Genomic DNA, 19,904 nt, shown 5'->3' on the forward strand with positions numbered 1-19,904 from the left:
TCAAGATAATTATTTAAGCTGTACCATATAACTAATTTGCAGCATAAAATTCATGTCAGACAAGTGTATCCCGCTGGTAGAGCATAGTCTATAATGCGTTTATCGTTAAGACGTGAGTTATGTGGCTCTCTATAGCCGAAGTAAACAAATCGTCATCACCCTATGGCACTCGATGCAGAACTATGTTCTCCTGACCCAACTGCAAAAGGTATTCTCATTGTCGAAATTTGGAGAGTAAATCAATGCGAGATTTCCAATTTTTTCACCACATCACTGGTTAAAAATCTGTTCTTTTCAGTGTCGTTTAGTGTTCTACATCTATGTCAACATCTACGTGGATACTCTGCAAATCGCACGTAAGTGCGTGGCAGACGGTTCATCGAACGACGTTCATAATAGTTCTCTATTATTCCAGGTCGGTCTCAACAAAATATTTCCGCATTCGGAGGAGACAGTTGGTCATTGAAATTTCGTGCAAGGACACCACCGCAACGAGAAACGCCTTTGTTTTAATGATGTCCACCGCAAATCCTGTATCATGTCCGTGACACTGTCTTCCCTATTTCTCGATAACACAAAACATGCTGCACTTCTTTGAATTTTCTCGGTGTTCTTCGTTAATCCTATCTGGTAAGGATCCCACATCGCGCAGCAGTGGTCCAAAGCAGGGGGGACAAGCTTAGTATAGGTAGTCTCTATAGATCTGTTGCATCTTCTGAGTGTTCTTCCAATAAATCGCACTCTTTGATTCGCCTTTCCCGTCGACATTTTCTGTGCGTTCTTTCCAATCTAAGTTGTTCGTAATTGTAATTACTAGGTATTTAGTCGAATTTACGGCCTTTAGACTGGATTAATTTATTGTGTAAACGAAGTTTAACGGATTCCTTTTAGCACTCACGTGGATGATCTCATACTTTTCATTACTTAGGGTCATTTGCCAATTTTCGGACCATACAGATCTCTTTTCTAAATAGTTTCGCAATTTTTTTTTATCTTCTGATGACTTTACTATACGATAAACGACAGTATCATCTGCATACAACCTAGGACGGCTGCTCACATTGTCTCCCAAATCGTTTATGTAAATAAGGAACAGCAGAGGGGCTATAACACTATCTTGGGGAAAGCTAGAAATTATTTCTGTTTCACTCGATGACTTTCCGTCAGTTACTACCAACTGTGACCTCTGACAGGAAATCGCAAATGCAGTCGCATAACTAAGACGATATTCCATTCCATTGATTACAATCCGCTTGTGACGTACAGTGTCAAAAGCCTCCTGGAAATCTAGAAATACGGAATCAATTTGAAATTCCTTAGTCAATAGCACTCAACACTTCGTGTGTGTAAAGTGCTAGATGTTTCTCACAACAACGATGTTTTCTAAATCCACGTTGACCGTGTGTCAACAGACCGTTCTCTTCGAGGTCATTCATAATGTTCGAACGCAACATGTGTTCCAAAACCCTGCAGCATATCGACGTTAATGAAATGGATCTTTAATTTAGTGGATTACTCCTACTGCCTTTTGTGAATACAGCTGTGACCTGTGCAACTTTCCAGTCTTTTGACACGGACCTATCGTCCAAAAATGGCTCTGAGCACTATGGGACTTAACTGCTGAGGTCCTCAGTCCCCTAGAACTTAGAACTACTTAAACCTAACTAACCTAAGGACATCACACACATCCATGCCCGTGGCAGGATTTGAACCTGCGACCGTTGCGGTCGCGCGGCTCCAGACTGTAATGCCTAGAACCGCTCGGCCACTCCGACCGGCGGACCTATCGTCAAGCGAGCCGTTGTATGTGGTTCTTAAGTAAGTATGAAGCTATTGCATCAGCATTCTCTGAAAGGAATGTAACTGGTTATACGGTCTGGACTGAACGACTTGCTTTTTCAAGTGATGTAAGTTGCTTCATTACTCTGAGGATATCTGCTACTGAGTTACTTACTTTGGCATCTGTTACTGATGCGAATTCTCGGATATCTTTCTATTTTCTGCCAGGTGTCGGGACAAAGTTTCACTTTGGAAATTATTATTTCGTATGCGTACTACAAACAATTTACAATAAATTCACACATTATAGAATAATTTGTCCTCTATAAAATTTACAGTACTACAATGCTAATTTATAAAATGAAATACATGGAACGTTATATACAGTATAATAAAATATTATGCAGTCTTTGCTTCATATCTCACTCTTCCAGAAGTCCACATATGCCCTCGCTATTTCGCTGCACGCCATCAGGTCTTGGGCCGTGCACGCTCTTTGTTGGTTTACTAGCGGACACTGAAGCAGGTGGTTCATGGTCTGGATGTTCCCACACGGACACAAAGCACTCTCACTAATTCCCCACTTGTGCAGATTTTTGTTACATCTGCCCATTCCTGACGCAGCCTGTTCAGGGTATTCCAACTCTCCCACTCAAATTCCGCACCTGATGGCAGCACTTCCTCAGAATTGTGGGCAGATTCTTTTTGTTCCTGCCACAGTCTTTTTCTAGAAGTTTTTGCTGGATCTGTCAGTGGCTCGGTTGAGTGGAGAAAACTACTTCTGGACTTAAGGCGTTTTGGTACCATTTGGTGCCCATGTAGCGGACGACGTTGATCTAGAACCTGTTTTGTTCGTTCAGTTCTACTCTGTATAGAACGTCGGGACACTAGGCTCAGCAATTCCTGATAAGGAGTATAGGTGTTCTCTCTTGTTGGCTGAAGATATCCAGTAATATGTCTACACGTCTGGTTCAGGACAGTGTCCAGTTTGTTCGTGTGGCATGACCGTTCCCAGACAGGTTAAAAAAAAAAAATGGTTCAAATGGCTCTGAGCACTATGGGACTTACATCTGTGGTCATCAGTCCCCTAGAACTTAGAACTACTTAAACCTAACTAACCTAAGGACATCACACACATCCATGCCCGAGGCAGGATTAGAACCTGCGACCATAGCAGTCGCGCGGTTCCGGACTGAAGCGCCTAGAACCGCTCGGCCACCGCGGCCGGCCGCTTCCAGACAGGACTTGCAAACTCAGCAACAGAGTAACAGAGTGCCATTGCGGTGGTGCGTAACACTTTTGGATTAGCTCCCCACTTTGATGTTGTTAGTTTACCAAGTAAGTTATTCCGTGATTGGAGTTTCGCCGTGCACTTTTCAATGTGCCGCGTGAATGACAATGTCATGTCAATAGTAACTCGCAAGTGCACTGGGAAAGGGCAGTGTGATAATCTTGTGTCATTCCACCAAAAATTCAGTTCTCGCTTCGCCTCTCTGTTGTTAAGATGGTATAGGCAAGTCTGAGTCTTACTTGGATTGGGTTTCAGCTGATTTTTATTGTAATGGTTGGTGAGATTTTTCAGGTTCTCAGCTAGTATCTCCTCAATATCCTTGTAGTTTGATGCCAGAACTGCTATTGCCCTATCATCAGCATAAATGAAAGATCTTGACGGTGACTAATAAATATTAAATAACATGGTGTCAAGAACACTGCCCTGGGGAAGCCCTTTTTTTTTGTAGTCACCATCTGCTCTTGTTACCCTGGAACTCAACAAAATATCCTCTGTTAAATAGAACTGATTTGGGTACAGCAGTGAGTTGAGGGCTTTTTGTTGTTTTTTGCAATTTCGCAATGAAATTTTTGAGTTTAATGGTATCATATGCTGTCGTCAAATCTATAAACACCATCCCTGTAGCTAGTCTTTTCTCAAACCCATCTTCAATATACTGGGTTAGGCTGAGAGCTTGACTGGTACAAGATTTACCAGGACGCAATCCTGCTTGCTCTTTTATTAGGATGCCCTCAATCAGCTCTTTGGATCCGTTTAGTATCAGTTTTTCAAACAGTTTGTAAGTTGTACACAACAAAGAGATCGGCCGATAACTCTTAGGATCTTCTGGGTCCTTACCAGGCTTAAGAAACTATTATAAGCATCTCGCATTGAAGTAGGATAGTAAGAAATTGCTGAAAGTATTTCATTTTTCGGGCTACCTCTTCTTTTTTTTTTTTTTTTTTTTTTTTTTTTTTTTTTTTTTTTGGTATATCGACAATGCTGGCAATGTTACCTTAACAAGAGAGCGACCGTAATTAGCGTCTTCCTCAACACCTACGGGCGGTGTAGGACTTTTAGTCTTTTTAGGATATTCACCGAGTAAGATATGAGCTGCAGTACCTTGGGAAGTTTATTTAGGTTGATTAGAATATCATAAACGAGGTAATTTAATCAGTGGAACGTAACTGCAGTATAACAATATGACCAACAATCAATGTGAAATCAGCGAGAAGCCGACGACGGTGGTATTAAAATTGCAGACGACAGTTTTTTTCTGCTTACCTCGAACATGAAAGTGTCAACTTCCTCCTGGATATCAGCGTCGTCAAGATTTTCCCCATTCATGGACATATCCAGTAGTAAATCCAAGAAAGCGACGCGATTCTTCACACCTGCAGTAAACAAATTCAGAATTTTTACCACGAATACATATTTTTCTTATAGGGTGAGGGCCCCTCTGTAATTACGAAATTCAGTTACCTGTGTCGTCTTGACTTAGTGCATGTACGTTGAGTGCACTGCGTTGTCTCTGTTTCCTCCTCTCAGTTATTACCTGCAGCATTTAATTGGAAGTGTAATTTGAATCTTTATCAGACTAGATTCCTATTTATTGTTGTATAACTAGTTATAATAGACATAATGTTGTTGTACAGTATGAATCTAACATTGTAATGATTTTACCAAACATATCTGCCGACCTTCGCATCTTGCAGCTTACTAATTTGGGTGACACAGAGAGCCGATATTTTACAGCATCTTACCGTATCCTGTGATGCAGGTGATTTTACAGGGTGGCAATTATTGACCTATATGAAATAAATTCGTAGTAACTTCTGAACGGTTTGCTTTATGACGTTTAAATTGCACTGTTGGCCGCGGGGCATAGTGGGAATTAGTATGCGCTGCATGGTTTGGGTTAGCGACGAAGCCCACTTTCATTTGGACGGGTTGGTCAAATAGCAAAATTGGCGCATTTGGGGGATTGAGAATCCACATTTTGCCATCGAGAAGTCTCTTCACCCTGAATGTGTGATTGTGTGGTGCGCAATGTCTAGTCACGGAAAAATCGGTGCGTTATTCCTTGATGGCACGGTGACTGCCGAAAGGTATGTGAAAGGTTTGGAAGATGATTTCATCCCCATTATACAAAGCGACCCTGACTTCGATAAGATGTGGCTCATGCAAGACGGAGCTCGACCCCATCGAAGCAGGAGAGTGTTTGATGTCCTGTGTTGTTGGGCATATAGTCCTAACTGCAATTCCACCCTTGACATAGATTCCCCAGCTTAAAAAATCTAATTTACCGAATCCAGAAAGTAAATATAGATTCCTGCCTTTTATATGAGTTATTTTGGAAGACAAAAGAGATTGGAGCATACACACATTTTAATTTCACTCAAGTGTCGTTACTGGTTGTGAAAATACAGAACAACAGAATGGCATAGGCTATTTTTCCTCTAAGTATTCTCTAATCAGGTGAAATAAAGTATGTTATTATCACCTTCATATCTGTTACATCCTGCACCACAGCACTAAATTATTAAACTCATTTTTGGCCCGTAACAGACAGATAAGAGCATGTCACACCTCTGCCACAGGATGCTTCCCAACTTTCAAACTCTCTCAAAATACCTCGTCACAACTAAAAAACGAGTGATTATTCGCGAATCATATCCGTGGTACCCTCGCCCTCGCTCTTACCCGCCTGGCGGTACGTCATTGATATCAAACTGATTGACTAATTAATTAAATTGAACATGCGAGTCCTTTTGCGTGGTGAGTAATGTTTTTACCGCAGTCAGATTATACTCGCTAGGTAACCCTTACAGTCGCTTCAGTAATCTCTTTGGGAGCTTCCCACACGCTAGGTAGTCTATTCCTCCGATTCTAAAACGAGTGGTTACGGTCGTCAAATGGCTGAAGATATCCATCAGTAAACTCATTCTGTCTGTCAGCTGCCTCATCACGCTGGTGGAAGCAAGTCACTTATCATTCCGATATACTGTTCCGAAACTAATCCTGCTGAGACCTGTCTGCCTACGGGAGCTGTAGGATGCTTCACTTTCTTCTCCACCCCCGCGACGCCCCCGGCCCCACCCACGCCGCCGCCACCGACCTGCAGGCTCACAGCAAACACCGTCGCCACCGCCCAACGTGTTTGAGTCTGCAGAACTAGGTTTCCCTCAGAATATAGTCCTGTAGAATCTTGTCTATTGACCTGTCAAATTAGTGACTGGATGTCTCGAAAACTCAAATGGAAATCCCCTAAAGGAAGGTGATTTTCTTATCGAGGAACACTACTGAGAAAATTTAGAGAACCGATGTCTGAATCTGACTGCAGAAGGACTTTATTGACGCCAATGTACATTCCGCGTAAGGATCACGAAGATAAGATATGAGAAATCAGCACTCATACTGAGGAATAGAGGATGTCTTTTTTTTCCTTCGTTCTATTTGCGAGTGGAACAGGAATGGAAATGGTGCAAAACTCACGGAATAATGTTGTTCCTTATTTATCGACGAAGCAAGATATGGAATTTCTGCTGGTAATGGTTTCTCGGTAAAATCTCCGTAGTAGACCCAGTTTCCTCGTTGCAGTCATTTCGCGGTATGTCCGCGAGTAGTTGTCATATGTTTGGACACAACACTTAAAAGAAGCGGTAGAGGGCTCACCTCTCAACTCCCTTTCGTCCGAGTATCGCTTATCTTCCATGACCTCCCGAATCTTCTACTGTTCAATATACAGGGTGGTCCACTGATCGTGACCGGGCCAAATACCTCACAAAATAAGCGTCAAACGAAAAAAAATACTAAGAACGAAACTTGTGTAGCTTGAAGGGGGAAACCAGATGGCGCTATGGTTGGCCCTCTAGATGGCGCTGCCATAGGTCAAACGGATATCCACTGCGTTTTTTTAAATAGGAACCTCCATTTTTTATTACATATTCGTGTAGTCACTATAGAAATGTGAAAGTTTTAGTTGGACCACTTTTTTCGCTTTGTGATAGATGGCGCTGTAATAGTCACAAACATATGGCTCACAATTTTAGACGAACAGTTGGTAACAGGTAGGTTTTTTAAATTAAAATACACAACGTATGTACGTTTGAACATTTTATTTCGGTTGTTCCAATGTGATAAATGTATTCTTGTGAACTTATAATTTCTGAGAACGCATGCTGTGTACCTGTAAATACCACATTAATGCAATAAATGCTCAAAATGATGTCCGTCAACCTCAATGCATCTGGCAATACGTTTAACGACATTCCTCTCAACAGCGAGTATTTCGCCTTCCGTAGTGTTCGCACATGCATTGACAATGCGCTGACGCATGTTGTCAGGCATTGTCGGTGGATCACGATAGCAAATATCCTTCAACTTTTCCCACAGAAAGAAATCCGGGGACGTCAGATCCGGTGAACGTGTGGGCCATGATATGGTGCTTCGACGACCAATCCACCTGTCATGAAATATGCTATTCAATGCCGCTTCAACCGCACGCGAGCTACGTGCCGGACATCCATCATGTTGGAAGTACATCGCCATTCTGTCATGTAGTGAAACATCTTGTAGTAACGTCGGTAGAACATTACGTAGGAAATCAGCGTACATTGCACTATTTAGATTGCCATCGATAAAATGGGGGCCAATTATCCTTCCTCCAATAATGCCGCACCATACATTAATCCGCCAAGATTGCTGATGTTCCACTTGTCGCAGCCATCGTGGATTTTCCGCTTCCCAATAGTGCATATTATTCCGGTTTACGTTACCGCTGTTGGTGAATGATGCTTCGTCGCTTAATAGAACGCGTGAAAAAAATCTGTCATCGTCTCGTAATTTTTCTTGTGCCCAGTGCCAGAACTGTACACGACGTTCAAAGTTGTCACCATGCAATTCGTGGTGCATAGAAATATGGTACGGGTGCAATCGATGCTGAAGTAGCATTCTCAACACCGACGATTTTGAGATTCCCGATTTTCGTGCAGTTTGTTTGCTACTGATGTGCGGATTAGCCGTGACAGCAGCTAAAACACCTATTTGGGCATCTTCATTTGTTTCAGCTCGTGGTTGACGTTTCACATGTGGCTGAACACTTCCTGTTTCCTTAAATAACGTAACTGTCCAGCGAATGGTTCGGACACTTGGATGATGTCGTCCAGGACACCGAGCAGCATGCATAGCACACGCGCCTGGGGTATTTTGATCACAATAGCCATACATCAACACGATATCGACCTTTTCCGCAATTGGTAAACAGTCCATTTTAACACGGGTAATGTATCACGAAGCAAATACCGTCCGCACTGTCGGAATGTTACGTGATACCACGTACTTATACGTTTGTGACTATTACAGTACCATCTATCACAAAGCGAAAAAAGTTGTCCAACTAAAACATTCGTGTTTCTTTACGTACTACACGAACATGTAATAAAAAATGAGGGTTCCTATTTAAAAAACGCAGTTGATATCCGTTTGACCTACGGCAGCGCCATGCAGCGGGCCAACCATAGCGCCATCTGTTTTCCCCCTTCAAGCTAGACGAGTTTCGTTCTTAGTAGTTTTTTCGTTTGATGCTTATTTCGTGAGATATTTGGCCCGGTCACTATCAATGGACCACCCTGTATAGCACTCGATGGGGAAGAGATGTTGCCCGCCAAGTCACTGACTCATGCTAATCCTCTTGAAATTGCACCACGTTCCGGAAGCACTATTCCAGGAGTTAGAAGGCTGTCTAATACTTCACTCGTCACTGAGTATGTAGAGAACTATCACAACGAAAAAATAGCACACTAACATACAGGACGAGAGACACAAAATGCAGAGTATATGTGGACTGCACAGAGAAATTCAGAACCATAACATGTGCAATTCATCGATTAAGAACGATTGTCTATAAACGTACCCTTGTACGTGTCTCAATCTCCTTTACAGTATTCCTATAATTACTATGCTAGAAATACGGCAGTGTAATGGTGTTTGAACCTTCGTGGATAGTATAGCGTTTCGTGGGAAATAATAACCTTTTTCTTTTCAAATGGAGCACAACTCCATAATACGAATCTAACAGTATAGCAGAGCTTCCAGTACACTATCCTTTGAGTGATTTACATCGGTGCAGCAGGCTCTCACTTCCAGGCATAATTCAGAGATATTTTAAGAGTAGAGGGAGATAAGGGACTTAATCACAGGACTCCTCGTTCTTTTATCCTCACGTTCGGTTCGGTAGTGGACCGACCATGAGAATACGTTCTTTCTAGAGAAGATTATGTTCACATGCGTAATACGCATATGCGTGGGGCTAGTTTTTTATTGAGAAGCAAACCAAGCACTTACATGAATATCCAACTATCGTACACCAAGAGCCAATTGACCAATACGTACAGGCCAGACCAAATTAATGTCTATGTTTCCTCCAGCAACAGCAGTCATCTTATGAACTTCTCGTCCCGTCAGTGACGTGACTGTTCTACTTCTGTAGTATTGGCAGCTGTCCTACGTTATCAATGCGTCATGCAGTAAGTATATATCACTGTCGCAAGTAAATGTGATGAATAGTGAGAGCAGTCGAGACGCCGCATAGACCTCTTACGCAAATTAAAATAACAAATAAATGGGTGTGAGCTATGTTACAACACATGAATTAGAATGAAAACTTCCAAAACGGTACGAAAGAGTCATAACATGTGGTACCTGTGTAGATCAAATACAAGGTACGTACGGCTGGAGGTCCCTTCCTTACACGTCGCTGCTGCAAAGGGACGTTATACCACGACACAGACACAAATTTAAATACAGCTAACCGACACATCAATGACCGGACGTAAGGTTCTTAAATTTGTGGAGAGAGAAAAACAAAAAGGGGCACGAGGGGGATTTGAAAATGGATGTCCTCTTTCGCAGTCCTATGTCGTGGCCGCATAACCACGAGGCCTTGCCTCTTCAGACTCGCTCGATGTTGCACATCTTGAGCTTAGAGCGTTCACTGCTTCTGTTTTGCTCTTTTTCCACAGTTCAGTACACCTTCTTCCTGTTTTCACGCCTGATCTGTGTTCAGTTTTTGACGGGCGATCCACTGGGCCATCTGACCACTGAATCTGATGGGGGTGCGAGGGGGAGTTTCCCTTGTTATTACCACTTCCTCTTACATCCCGCTGCGAATTGTAGTGCAACAGTCTCTTGATGGAATACCAACGGAATCTGCGGTCACTCGGCTCCTACAGCGTCAAATCTTAGTGGGCGGGTCACACCCCACTTCAAAAGCCATGTAGATTTGAACTTCACATATTCTTCTGCTTTAGCTCACCGACTTGGCAGTTCATAGTGTTTGGATTGCTTCGTATAGGATTCCAGCAAATTAATCCTAACCAGATATATAAATTCTACTTCAGCTCACTCCAGATGCTTACTACTGGAAACTTTACGGCAGTTAACACTTCCGATGACAGTGTACGAGATTTCCCGTCCTATTAATGTGCAATATATTTAGTTGCGTTTGGGTGAACTACCACCTCCACCACAGGTTTCCCACCTGTTTGCGGACAACTCCATCATCTAGGAACATTCCACATCCAATACAAATACAATGCGGATGGAATGGGACGGAAAAAAATCTCTGGGAAAGACGATGTATTTCTCTCGGAAACATACGATAGATTGGGGTATGTATGGAGGCATCTAGGAAATTTTTGGTGTGATCTGCGTGTGAGATTGGGATGGATGTGTAATTGATAATGCAGGTGTGATGTACACTCCACCATGCTCTGCACAGTCGTTTGCAGTGTCTTTGTATTAAATATGGGATGTTCGTTGGTGATGGAGTTGTACGCAGGCGGGAAACCTGTGGTGGAGGTGGTAGTTGACCCAAACGCAACTAAATATATTGCACTTTAATGGGACTAGAAATCCCGTACACTGTCATCTGAAACGTTAACTGCCGTGTAATATGCAGCAGTAAGCATCTGGAACGAGTTGAAGTAGAGTGCATATGTCTAGTTCGGAATAATTTGCTGTAGTGTTAAGAGAAGCAATTCAAAGACTGTTAATTGACAAGCCGGTGAGCATAAGTAGAAAAATATGTCAAGCTCAAATCTACATGGATTTTTAATGGGAGTGTGATCCACTCACTAAGATTTGGCGGTGCTCGAGGCAAGTGACAGCAAGTCCCGTCGGTATGTCATCACGAGACTGTCGTGCTACAAATCGGGTCGAGGGGTACTAAGATGACTGCTGTTGCTGGAGGAAACATTGACACTGATTTGGTCTGGCTTGTATGCGTTCTACTCATGTGAATAAGCTCTGCTCCAGAGAGAAAGCAGTTTTAGGGACGGTACACTATCGAGCAGCACGTGGGAGTAAAGAATGAGCAGTCCTTTCATTAAATCACGAATCTAACCGTACTATTGAAATAGCTCTGAATTCTGCATGGAGGTGTGAAGCTGCTGCACCAATGTGAAACATTCAAGGGGGTAGTGTATTGGAACTTCAGTTATACTTTTAGATTCGCGTTGTGGAGTTTTGCTCAATTTGACAAGAACAGTGATGTATTTCTCACGAAACGCTATTCTGTCAACGAAGACTCTCATACCATTACACTGTCGTATTTCTAGCGTAGTAATCAAAGGAGATTAGGACACGTAGAAGGATATTTTTATAGACAGTGGGTCGATATCGATGAATTGTAGGTGTTGAGATTCTGAATTTCTCAGTCCGCGTATACTCTACATTGTTATGACTTTCCTCCTGTAGCTTAGTGTGCTATTTTCCTCGTTGTGCTAGCTCTCTACCTGTTCAGTGACGGTTGGAGGACTAGACAGCCTTCTAGCTGAGGAAACATCCCATCGGAACGTGATGGGATTTCGAGAGAATTAGCATGGACCTGTGGCTTGGCGGGGGACACCTCTTACTCGTCGAAGTCAGGTGGAGTCAAATGCTATGTATCGAAGACTGGAAGACTCGCGAGAAAATGGCGGGTAAGCGGTACTCTGACAATATGGGAGTTGAGAGGGTAGCTCTATAGCCCTTCTTATGTGTTGTGGCCAAACATGTTACAACCTCTCGCATACGTTTCGCGAAGTGACTACAATGAGAAAATGGGTCTAATACGAAGATTTTTACCGAGCGACGTTTAGCAACAGAAGTTACCTCCTTTGTATTCCGCGAGATTTGTACAGCTATAAACGAGTGGAGTGACATCTTAATAGGTGGACTAAATTTACATCTACATTAGTATGTTTACTTTGCAAGCCATCAAGTGGTTTGTTTCGGATGGCATCTTGTACCACTATGCCATTTTCTTTCGTATTCCGCTCGCGAATAGAGTGAGGAAGCAACAGCCTGACTGTATGCCTCGGTATTAGAACAAAATTATCGTATCTTATCCTCGTGGCTTTTACGCGAAAGGTATGTTGGCGTCAGTAAAATCCTTCTCCAGTCATCTTCAAATGTCGTTTCTCTAAATTATCTCAATAGTGTTTCTCGAGAAGGTCCAATCGTGTGATTGAAGTGAAGAGTTCCTAGATAACAGAAAGCAGCATGTCATTCTCAATGGAGAGAAGTCTTCCGAAGTAAGAGTGATTTCATGTGTGCCGCAGGGGAGTGTCGTACGACCGTTACTATTCACAATATACATAAATTACCTTGTGGATGACATCGGAAGTTCACTGAGGCTTTTTGCGGATGATGCTGTGGTATATCGAGAGGTTGTAAGAATGGAAAATTGTACTGAAATGCAGGAGGATATGCAGCGAATTGACGCATGGTGCAGGGAATGGCAATTGAATCTCAATGTAGACAAGTGTAATGTGCTGCGAATACATAGAAAGAAATATTCCTTATCATTTGGCTACAATATAGCAGGTCAGCAACTAGAAGCAGTTAATTCTATAAATTATCTGGGAGTATGCATTAGGAGTGATTTAAAATGGAATGATCATATAAAGTTGATTGTCGGTAAAGAAGATGCCAGACTGAGATTCATTGGAAGAATCCTAAGGAAATACAATCCAAAACAAAGGAAGTAGGTTACAGTACGCTTGTTCGCCGACTGCAGTGTGGGATCCGTACCAAATTGGGTTGATAGAAGAGATAGAGAAGATCCAACGGAGAGTAGCGCGCTTCGTTACAGGATCATTTAGTAATCACGAAAGCGTTACGGAGATGATAGATAAACTCCAGTGGAAGACTCTGCAGGAGAGACGCTCAGTAGCTCGGTACGGGCTTTTGTTGAAGTTTCGAGAACATACCTTCACCGAGGAGTCAAGCAGTATATTGCTCCCTCCTACGTATATCTCGTGAAGAGACCATGAGGATAAAATCAGAGAGATTAGAGCCCATACAGAGGCATACCGACAATCCTTCTTTCCACGAACAATACGAGACTGGAATAGAAGGGAGAACCGATAGAGGTACTCAAGGTACCCTCCGCCACACGCCGTCAGGTGGCTTGCGGAGTATGGATGTAGATGTAGATCGCCTTTCCTCCAGGGATTCCCATTTCATTTCACGAGACATCCAGCCACTAATTTGGAGGGAGCCAATATGTATGCTTCTACAGGGTTGTATTCTGAGGAAAACCCAGGTCTGCCGGCTCTTACACGCACGCCGGTGGCGGCGGTGGTTGCTGTTCGCCTGCGGCGCGGTGGCGGCGGCGGGGGCAGGATTCGGCGGTGTCGCGGGGGTGGAGAAGAGAGTGAAACATCCTACAGCGCCCACGTTTCAGCACGATTAGTTGGGGAGCAGTATACCGGGATTGTGACTTACTTCAACTAGCGCGGCAAGCCAATCGGCAGACAGACTGAGTTTAGTGTTGGATATCTACAGCTACCTGATGAGGTTACCACCCACTTTTGTATCGGAGGAAGTGGCCAACTAGCCTGTGGGAAGCCCTCAGAGACGGCACAGAAGCGACTGTAAGCGTTATGTGGCCAGTGGCATCCGACTGTGGGAAGAAAATTACACGCCATGAAAAGGGACTCTCATAATCAATTTAATTAATTAGTCCATCTGTTTCACATCAACGACGTGCCGCCACGTTGGTGGAAGCGAGGGCGAGAATACCATGGATATGGTTCGCGTGTCGGGGCGGTAATCAGTCATTAAGATGAGATTTTTTAATGAAATTTCAATCTGCTACCTGCACAGGGAGAGATATCTATTGTAATCAAGTCAGCCGTATTACCAAATTTATAATGTGATGTGTAGTATTAACCTGATATTTGCAACTCCTCTGGGCTGCTGCCTTAACAGACTGTGGGTGACGAGGCATTTGGCTACTTAAACAGAGTTCGAAAGTGAGGAAGCATCCTGTGATACGATGCTCTGAACACTGTCATGAGTCAATAATGAGTTGAATATTCTAGTGCTGCGGTGCAAGATGTAACAGATATTATGCTGATAGAAGCAGATTCTTTTTTAACCTTATGAGGAAATACTTAGAGGAAATACACGGTATGCTACACTGTTGTACTGGATTTTAACAACACGTAACAATACGTCATTGATTTGAAAACGCATGTGTGGTCCGATTTCTTGTATCTTCGAAAATAACTCGTATAAAAGGGAGGAACCTACCTTTCGTATAAGAGATTTAAGGTTAATCGACAAAAACATCGCCGGCCGCTGTGGCCGAGCAGTTCTAGGCGCTTCAGTCTGGAACCGCGTGACTGCTACGGTCGCAGGTTCGAATCCTGCTTCGGCCATGGATCTGTGTGATGTCCTTAGGTTAGTTAGGTTTAAGTAGTTCTAAGTTCTAGGGAACTGATGACCTCAGATGTTAAGTCCCATAGTACTCAGAGCCATTTGAACCATTTGAACAACAACATCCCCGTTTTGGATTGGGTAAAGCGGATTTTTCAAACTGGGAAGTCTATGTCAGGGGTGGAATTGCAGGTAGACCTATACATCTAGGGCACACCTGCTTGTCTTACGGTGTGCTGCGGACAGTGGCAGGAGTAGGCATGATGTTTCAGCCGACCGGAAGCCGCGGCTTAGCCTCGAGTGACCAGCGGGTACAAAGAGTGCTCCGACCTGTCGGCTCTTGTATATAGCCAGGGGGATACGTCCCAGGGACGGCGCTCACTGCGCCTACCGGATGACTGAATGCTCAAGTAACAAATATGCTGGTCGAGCGGCGACAGAAGCGGATGTTTGCGTTGTGTGAGAAGGTTCAATATCGCGATTGTTCGCAATGGAAGATTATTCCCCGGATGTAAATTGATTAGCTCACTGCTTGGAAGTCATAGTGACAGTCTTTCCAGCCTCTGTGCATCCGGTACAACCCGCGTGTAGGTACTGCGAAGGACTGCCAGCGTGGCTGATGCCAGTCCTCAAATGGTTCAAATGGCTCTAAGCACTGTGGGACTTAACTTCTGAGGTCATCAGTCCCCTAGAACTTAGAACTACTTAAACCTAACTAACCTAACGACATCACACACATCCATCCCCGAGGCAGGATTCGAACCTGCGACCGTAGCAGCCGCGTGGTTCCGGACTGAAACGCCTAGAACCGCTCGGCCACCGCGGCCGGCCAGTCCTCTCCGTGCCTGCGGGGACTCGGCTCCCCGGCAGTTGGCAGAGGGCGCGTGCTGTGCGCCCGCGATTTTGTACAATCATAAGGTTTTTTCGGCAGATATATTTAGTGTACTGTGGAACGTTGTGGTGGAGGAAGGTGATTGTGCTCTCAAATTCGTTACGTAAAAGACCTCGGATATGTTACGATCTATTTGTGGCGCAAATTTATTTACAATTTGCAAAGTGTTTATGTGTTATACTCAGACCTGAAAATATGTTTTTTATGGAAAATAATCATCGTAAGGTGGTGGTGAATGACCTATTTGTCTCATGTAAATTGTTAAACAATTACTTTGATAGGATAGTGCAAATGAACTTTTTCCCGACAGTTTTGATAGAGCAGTTGTGACAGCTCTCCGTTTGTCCCCAGCATTAGCCAACGGGGACACAGTTTTCTGAGGAGGGGTGGAAACCTCGGGCTGTGTGTTTGATTCATGCATGTGTTCGCACTAACTGGAAGTAACCACTTGAGATAGACAGAGACAGATTTCGAGTCTGAAATTTCCCGATCAAAGGAATGCTATCACGTCATGGTTTGTTTGGGGGCTGCAAGAACAAATGGCGGTCTCTCATGGAGGCAGGCACGTCACCCTGGTCTACAGGTTTCAGGACCAGGTGTTACAAGAGGAAGCAGCCACTTGAGAGAGAGCGGAGATAGTTTTCTGGGTATCGAATATCACAGGACCCCGGCTTCTGGTCTGCAGTCGGTGGTATTTAGTATTGTGATTTGCAATTCGGACAATGGGTGGTTTTCTACCTTCGCAGCATGCAAATGTGTGCGCTCTGTGCTCTGCCCATTGCCCAGTGGCGCCTGGTCGACAGACACGCGCAGGTGATCTAAAATGGCGGCTAACATACCGTTCTTCATTCATGGGCAGTGGGGGCAGGGGGGTGCAGACGTGAGCTTTTCCCTAGTGAGGGAGCTCTGTCTCTTGCAAACTGATTAAATAAGGAATATGCAAACTGAATTGATCTGTAGATTATTATGTCAGTTGACATTGATTTGAATTTAATGCCATGGGATCCTTTCTTTCCAGCACAGACTGGGTCTTCTTCCCTCGATTTTCCAGGTGGAATGGAAAACAAAATTGAGAATGCGCTAGATGACGATCAGTTTGGCTTTAGGAAAAGTAAAGGCATGGAAGAGGCAATTCTGACGTTGCAGTTAATAATGAAAGCAATATTAAAGAAAATTCAAGACACGTTCATAGGATTTGTCGACCTGGAAAAAGTGTTAGACGATGTAAAATGGTGCAAGACGTTCGAAATTCTGAGAAAAATAGGGATAAGCTATACCGAGAGACAGGTCATTTACAATATGTACAACAAACAAGAGGGAATAATAAGAGTAGTCTTTCGCCCCTACTGTTCAATCTGTACATCGAGGAAGCAATGATGAAAATTAAAAAAAAAAAAAAGGTTCAGGAGTGGAATTAAAATTCAAAGTGAAAGGATATCAGTGATACGATTCGCTGATGACATTGCTATCCTGAGTGAAAGTGAAGAAGAATTACATGATCTGCTGAATGGAATGAACAGTCTAATGAGTATAGAGTATGGATTGAGAGTAAAGCAAAGAAAGACGTTGGTAATGAGATGTAGTAGAGATGAGAAACTTAATATCAGTATCGATGGTCACGAAGTAGATGAAGTTAAGGGAGTCTGCTACCTGGGCAGTAAAATAACGAGTGATGGACAGGGCAAAGTGAACATCAAAAGCAGAATAGCAATGGCAAAAAGGGCATTCCTTCTCAAGAGAAGTCTACTAATATCAAATATCGGCCTTAATTTGAGGAAGAAATATCTGAGAATGTACGTCTGGAGTACAGCATTGTATGGGAGTGAAACATAGACTGTGGGAAAATCAGAACGGAAGAAAATCGAAGCATTTGAGAGGTGGTGCTACAGATGAATGTACAAAATTAGGTGGACTGATAAGGTAAGGAATGAGGAGGTTCTGTGGAGAATCGGAGAGGAAAGGAATATGTGGAAAACAGTGATGAGGAGAAGGGACAGGATAATAGGACATCTGTTAACACATGAGGGAATGACTTCCTTGGTACTAGAGGAAGCTGTAGAAGGCAAAAACTGTAGAGGAAGACAGAGATAGTAATACATCCAGCAAATAATAGAGGACGTAGGTTGCAAGAGCTACTCTGAGATGAAGAGGTTAGCACAGGAGAGGAATTCATGGCGGTCCGCGTCAAACCAGTCAGAAGACTGATGACCCAAAAAAAAAAAAATGTGGTTGAAGGAAGGGGAGGGCTGTGGAGTTTCCCAGGTCTGGGAAAAGAGGCTCAGAGCTGGGGAGAGGGTGCATGAAAGCGTCCCTTTTTCAGAGGGGTGTGGGAGAAGGAGGGAGAAGGCTTGGAGGGTTTTTCAGGAGGACAGATTATCTACAGAGGGCTATAAATCAACCCTCAGGGTGTCATAAACCGTTTAGCAGCACAGTAAGTTAAGTGAGAAAGGAGGAGGGTGGTTTAATTGATCAATTTAATTAACTAGTGTGTCAATTTGATATCAAAATGCGCCAAAATCCTCTTTGAGTGAATTCTCGATATTTATATGTCCATCCTTTTGATTGGAGGTTTGAGGGACTTCGGCTATTCGCTTATGTAACAAAATGGAACACCTACAGATGTCCGTATGATGTTGTTTATCACATGGCTACAAGTTTCAGTGCTTTAGTGCACAATCTTCAGGCCTTAACTGCCGTTGAAGGGCTTAACTCCAATTATATACACAATGGCACACCTCTGGTCAACATCTATTAACTGGTATTCGTTATTACAGGTAGTCTACGAAGGCCATTTCATAGATATCGGCTACTGATGAGTCGTGTATACGATTGGAGCTAACCTCCTCAGTGGCAGTCTCAGAGAAAGTAAATTACATTTTTACAAAATTACCATGGGCCTCACGGTAGTAAAGCTGCATTGTAACTCTCCGAGATGTGAACATATAGCTGTTCCACAACACGCTACCGTAGTCTATTCAGAGTGGCTTGGACATACTGTATCCAGTCAGCTGCACAGTTTTTCCGGACGGCATGTGTAATTTCCCTTAATGACTAGTTACCAACTCCTAATTTCCTTCAATCATCCTCTAAAATTGGTATTTTCCGAAAAGCAGATAAACTGAAAATAATCTCATCTTTACAAATATTAAGGAAACAATTGAAGATTATGCCTCTAGAAACCTTAAACCTTACATTATACATAACTTACACGATTACATAATGTGATTTACACCTGCATTCATTAAGTGAATCTGTGATCTGGAAAAGGGCTCATGTCTTGGCAAGTTAATTTTTCAAGACAACAGGTTTAAGCATGGTATCTTAGAGTTGTCATGTAGCAATTGGGTCGAGGGTGAGACAATATAAGCCATTACCACATACTTTAGCCATCGACCGTTGTCAGTAATCGAGTCTGAATGTGCTGGAGATGACACCTTTTCGAACCCGACGATGTTGATGATGGTAACTAGCATCCTGTTTGCAGTGGAAGGATTGTGTTATGCAAGTTTGTGGTATCCACATTCATTGCAGCAATAAAAGAGTGTGTTATGAGCGTACAGGTTTAGTCATAATGTTCCCAAAGTACGACCACAACCAAAATACAGCAAAACAGTTAATGGTTGGTGTGCTTCTTCTTTATCTTGTTCATCCTTGGTAGATACTGTAATAAAAGGGTTCCTGCTCGTCAGGTATGTTCTGTAGAATTTTCTTGAGATTATCTAGTGTCGTGTTTTTTGTTGCGAAAGGTCCACTATGGACTTCTTTATGTGAACTTGGCCCCTCCTCTAACTCAATATCCTTCTAACAAATACTTCTGTTGATGGGACAATGACTCCATATTGTATCAAATGATGCAAACAGACATAAAGATCAGTTATCTCCTGTAAATAATATGAAAAAAGTGTGCATGACCCTTTTTACAACGCATCGATTCAATTATTAGCAAAGTGCAAGATTGATTCGTCACAGCTTCACTCACTCTGACAGTACAACAAATGAAAAAATGAAGAGCAATTATTATTTTAGAACTGATACATCACATAAGCAAAATGTTTGTTAATTATATATCTATCAACAAAGTGTTTATTGTAGAGTATCTTTTGACGGGAAGTCGCTCTTAATGGGCAGCTACAAAATGTAGTTCTAGATAAATGTGAATAACTCTGAAACTGTTTAAGATTTATATCTTAAACTAGTACAGAGGCTGACTATTGTTATTGCGTGAGGCAATACAAAATTCCATAGTGATCAGAATAC

At 43.0% G+C, this 19,904-nt stretch overlaps 1 protein-coding gene across 1 annotated transcript in view; it reads right to left on the bottom strand.

The window, feature by feature from the left end:
- Positions 1-19,904, bottom strand: part of LOC124805162 (cytochrome P450 4C1-like) — a 108,259-nt gene that overhangs the window by 32,481 nt on the left and 55,874 nt on the right. Inside the window, exons 7-8 of the mRNA XM_047265642.1 lie at positions 4,532-4,604; positions 4,334-4,443 (exon numbers count right to left, since the gene is read on the bottom strand). Coding sequence (XP_047121598.1) covers positions 4,334-4,443; positions 4,532-4,604 — 183 coding nt within the window. The remainder of the gene's footprint in view (positions 1-4,333; positions 4,444-4,531; positions 4,605-19,904) is intronic.

The sequence above is a fragment of the Schistocerca piceifrons genome, chromosome 7 (genome assembly GCF_021461385.2).
Source record: "Schistocerca piceifrons isolate TAMUIC-IGC-003096 chromosome 7, iqSchPice1.1, whole genome shotgun sequence".
NCBI classification, from domain to species: Eukaryota; Metazoa; Arthropoda; class Insecta; order Orthoptera; family Acrididae; genus Schistocerca; species Schistocerca piceifrons.